The sequence below is a fragment of the Pteropus vampyrus genome, unplaced genomic scaffold (genome assembly GCF_000151845.1).
Source record: "Pteropus vampyrus isolate Shadow unplaced genomic scaffold, Pvam_2.0 Scaffold39, whole genome shotgun sequence".
Lineage (NCBI taxonomy): Eukaryota > Metazoa > Chordata > Mammalia > Chiroptera > Pteropodidae > Pteropus > Pteropus vampyrus.
In genome coordinates this window covers 9,531,631-9,536,354 of record NW_011888820.1, presented here as the reverse complement: position 1 = coordinate 9,536,354, position 4,724 = coordinate 9,531,631, and the positions used below count along the sequence as shown (strand labels likewise).

Here is a 4,724-nt window from a genome sequence, read left to right as displayed (position 1 = left end):
CCCGCCCGCAGCACTTTGTTTCCTTTCTGGGGGGGGGGGGGGGCGGGCTGGAAGGGGGGGGGGGGGGGGCGGAGGTGGCGCGGGACCCAGAGCAGCACTACTCAACATGGCGGGTGCGGTTCAGTGGTCCACGTGACCACTGCCGGCCAATGGGAAGCCGGCAGAGTTCTCCTGCCGCTCGGGGGCCGGGTTTGTAAATTCAAAATCAGGCCCTTGGGCAACGGTCCGCTCCGCGCGCGGGGCTGGGCGTGGCGTAGGAAGGACTGAGGCGGGCGGGGCGCCTGGGACTGCTCGTCTGCTGCCCTGGGCACAGCGCTGGCGGGACACTCACACCACCCGGTGGAGACCCCTGGAGGGGCGGGGTCCGCGGGTGGCGGGAAGGAGCCCGGAGATTTCCGGGGCGGATCCGCGCCGCCGCCCACAGCCGGCGGTTCAGGGAAATTCAAATATAAACGTCTTTTACAGCCACACGCAAAACCCGTAGAAGCCAGGGCGACCGCGGGCGTTGTAACCTTATCCCCGCCGGTGTACAGGGCTCGGAAAACAGCCTGGAGGCCCCGGGTTACGTAATGGGCGCTGGTGTTGGAGATACAAAACCCAGTGCGTGCTGGTTCCTAGTGCAAGCCTTTATTTTTCTCTCAGAAGGGAAACAGTGTATCGAAACACCTTCCCGTCAAATTAATGTACGCGTGTCTTGAAGCCGACAGATAAAGAACACAAAAACCAGAAGCCCTGACTTTAAGTCATTTACTACCAGTGCTGATGGGCGGTCCCCAATCTGCTTATTTCTTAATTTAGGAGTTTATTAAATCAAAACCACCTCACAAGTGATGTGATTATTATGTGACTGAGTAAATAGCACAAGCTGTTAATTGGCATGCTTCGCTAAAATACAATGTATCAAAGTCTAAACTCGTGAAAATTTAAGTAGAAGTGACTTTCCTTTAAAAATGGAGTCTCCTAAAATGTAATTGACAACTGGTTCTAATAGAATGTCCATTAATCCCTTTGAAAGATTAACTTTTCGGCTAACATTAATCGGGATTTAATATGTTTCCTGCACTGGGCTTTTGGTGGATTTTCAGCCTACACAGCCGCTTTGAGGTGTGGGAACTGGATTATTTCCATTTGAAAATTCATCCATTTTATAGATGAAATTCCTTAAAGCCACCCAGCAAGTGACAGGACTGTATTTGAACTCAGGCGGTTTCACTGGACTCTAATGCCTCATCCTTAACTATAAACCAGAAGGCCACCTCGCAACCTAGTAGGAACACATCTGTAGAGAAAGTTCAGGTTGGTTACTTGAATAATGGCAGAAATAAAGACCAGTGTGTCAAATATTAATCAAGTCCCAGACATATAAATTAGTGAAGGGCACCTGGCTGTGAATTTCTGGGCACTCTGTGAGTAATGATACCGTCCTTAATGGTTCTATTTCCTGCCTCCTTATCGCAAATACAGTAGACTCCTAAATAACGGTTTGAACCTCCCGGGTCCACCTATACTTCCCCCCTCACCCCCAATAAATATAAAGTAAGCCCTCTTATCCTTGAATTTGGCATTTGCGGATTCGCTGATGGAAAACAGTATTCTCATCCAGCGGTTAGGGATGGGCGTTTATGAATTAGCAAATGCAGAGGGCCGGCTTAAATCATACCCTGATTTTCACTTTCAACTGCACAGTGTAGACTCACCTAATCTTAGTGTTGTTCTAGGGTCAACTCTACTTCCTTTCTTAACCTTCTATTTTGAAGTTGGTGTTAGGAGTTTATGAGTAAGTATTCAGATAATTTTAATAACTTTAAAGTATCCAGAAAATTCAAATTACTGAGGAAGAAGTGAGGCCTAAGGAAGGTGAATGTTGGGTCCAAGGTGGTAGAATCAGGATTTGGAATGTAAATCACCTCTGGTTGAGGCCCTGGCCAATACATCGATGGTTTGATTTTACTGTGCACTCCCCTTTATCTCGGACTTTAAGAAAATATTTGGAAATTTTCTTTTAAAATTATTTTATCCATTTTTGAAGTTTTAAGACTATGCAAAGTGATTTCACATGTGAGCTCTACTGCTATCAACCCCATGAAGCTTCTCTTGATAGAATCCCTCAGTCTCCTAAAAAGGAGACTCATTATGTATCCTGTTATCAGAAACAACAAATAGATTGGAATCAGACAATTGAAGATTTGTTATTGATAGCTGTGTAACGTCATGGAAGTTATTCCTTAGTTTCCTCATAGGAAAATGGATAATTCCTACCTTGCATGGATTTTTTAAAATTAAGATCAGTATATACTGTTAGACATATTATATGTGATGGCAGAGTAGCAATTCTTATTAATAGTAATTCTGTGTCTTCAATCAAAAGCAATGAAAAAAATGGAAAATCTCTTAGCCTTACAATTAGGCAATTGTTCAAATGTTTGGTCAAGTACTTTACTAAATATACATTTCCCTTATTCTCTTGGCTTTTCTCATGCCTAACTGTACCTGGAGTAAGGCCTATTTCTTCCTTGCTCTTTCAAAATATGACATTGTCCAGCCCTCTTCATTTAACTCCTAAAATCCTTGCCTGCCAATGTTTTCCCCAATGAATCAGAAGAGAAATAAATACTATATGAGTTTGGTGACAATGCTTCTGCATTCATAAAGACAATTGTAATTTCAAGTATTCTCTGCCTTGTTTTTCCTATAAACCTTCACTTACTTGTCAGGGCACATGTTCTGATTATTGGTTAGGCCATGTACATCCCCACCAAGCTTCAGCTTGCCATGTCATCATTTCCCTCTTCAATACTCCGCCCATGATACACAGCTACCTCACTACTGCTTATTTGACATGTGCCCTGCTTTCTGTATGTCATTTGGATTTGAGACAGAAAAATATAGGACGCTTACCAGATCTGGGCAGAAAGGAGCCCAAACTAGGATGGGGATAGAGGCGGAGACAGGGAAAGGAGAGACTGAAGGCTAGCAGTAACCACTTTTGTCCCAGGAGAGGGGAGTGACAGCTGGCAGATAGTTGACTATACAATGCAAACAATGAGATAGCTAGGGCTGCAGTACAAAATGTAGAAAAATCTTAAGTGGTATCTCTCAATATATATTTGCTGGATAAATGAATGAATAAATTAATACATGGCCTACTACTAGGCCAGGATTCTATTTAATATACTTTGCAAAGTTAATACTTTTTTTAGTTATAAAAGTATAAGAATAAATCATGTTTCAGAAATTGGAGTGACTATCCAGAATTCCTTCCAACTTTGATTTTGATTTTTATATTTTAAAAAGAGCTTAAGTGTTTTAAGGGTGTGTTTATCATCTTCAATAGGATTCTTCTTTAAGCCCAGCCTCATGAAGTTTATACACTGCTCAAAATTTTTTTCTAAAGTGCTTGTTAAGATCTGGGTATTTGGCAATAGTAGAACTGGTAGAGGTATTTTAACTCAGTGGTTCATCTTACTGATAGCTTATGCTAATTTGCACTCTTGCATTTTAGTTTTGTTATGCCAATATATGGTCATAACACTACAACACTTTTCTTTAAAAATCTTTAAAGCATTCTAAAACTAGTATTTATGCATCTGATTTTTAACCGTTTTTTTAATCTTACAAAAGTATGCCCCTTCATCTTGTATTCTGCATCTTTGCCTTTAGACTGGTTAAAATAACAGTAGAAACTGGTGCTAAGGTATAATAAGGCTTATATATAATTCGGCTGTTTCTGCTCTGGTTGGAACTGACCCCACCCAAAGAGTTAAGGATTTTCCTTTTTATTATGATTAGTCTTTAGCCAGCCACTTTATTTATCTTGACGTATGGGTTATTCCTACCCCGTAACACTTCAGTTTAGTCATTTAATTCTTAGGCTGTAGAGTTGAGATTTTTCTTGCCTAAAATATCTTCCCCACCATCCTTCCTCTTTCATTTTGCCTGAAATTTCTCCATAAGACTTAGTCTTTTGGGTCAATCTAGAAAAGTTAAGGCACCATTTCTAGCCCCTACAACTGAGTTCAAGAAAGCAGAGGAAAAAGGAAAATACAATATTTGCATAGATGATATGGTTAAAGAAGAGAGAGAGAGAGAGAGAGAGAGAAGAGAGAGAAAGGCAATCCGGCTGAACCGATCCCCTCCATCCCTTCTTCCCATTCCTACCACCCCAGCCCCAATAAAAGCCTCCTGTCTGGGGAAGGAAGGAGAGTTTGAAACCAGATGCACTATGGAAGTCGTGCTCCCTTGTCCACCCCTGAGGTGAGGGTAAGGATTGAGGATCCAAGAGTAGAGATGGTTTGTACCTCACAGCAAAGTCCCCTGTTTTCCTTCACCTTGGTGCAGCAAAGCAGAATCCAAAAGCAGCCTTCTCCAGAGCCATGGCAGACAGCAGCCTTAAAAAGTGACAAGGAATGTGAAAAGTCGAGTGCAGAACAGCCTAACCTGTGATGGTTAATTTTATGTGTCAACTTGGCTGGGCCATGGTGCCCAGATATGTGGTCAAACATTATCTAGTTGTTTCTATGAAGGTGTTTTAGATGAGATTAATGTATAAATATGTGGACTTTGAGTAAAGCACACTGTACTCCATAATGTAGCTGGGCCTCATCCAATCAGTTGAAGGCTTGAACAGAACAACAGACAGACCTCTCTTGAGCAAGATGAAATTCTAACAGCAGACAACCTTCAGACTTGAACTGCAACACTGACTTCTCCTGAGTCTCCAGCCT

At 42.2% G+C, this 4,724-nt stretch overlaps 1 protein-coding gene across 1 annotated transcript in view; it reads right to left on the bottom strand.

The window, feature by feature from the left end:
* The window catches only part of LMNB1 (lamin B1), a 49,507-nt gene extending 45,132 nt beyond the window's left edge, over positions 1-4,375 (bottom strand). The window contains exon 1 of the mRNA XM_023529606.1: positions 4,329-4,375. Coding sequence (XP_023385374.1) covers positions 4,329-4,375 — 47 coding nt within the window. The remainder of the gene's footprint in view (positions 1-4,328) is intronic.
* Between the last annotated feature and the right edge of the window lie 349 nt (positions 4,376-4,724).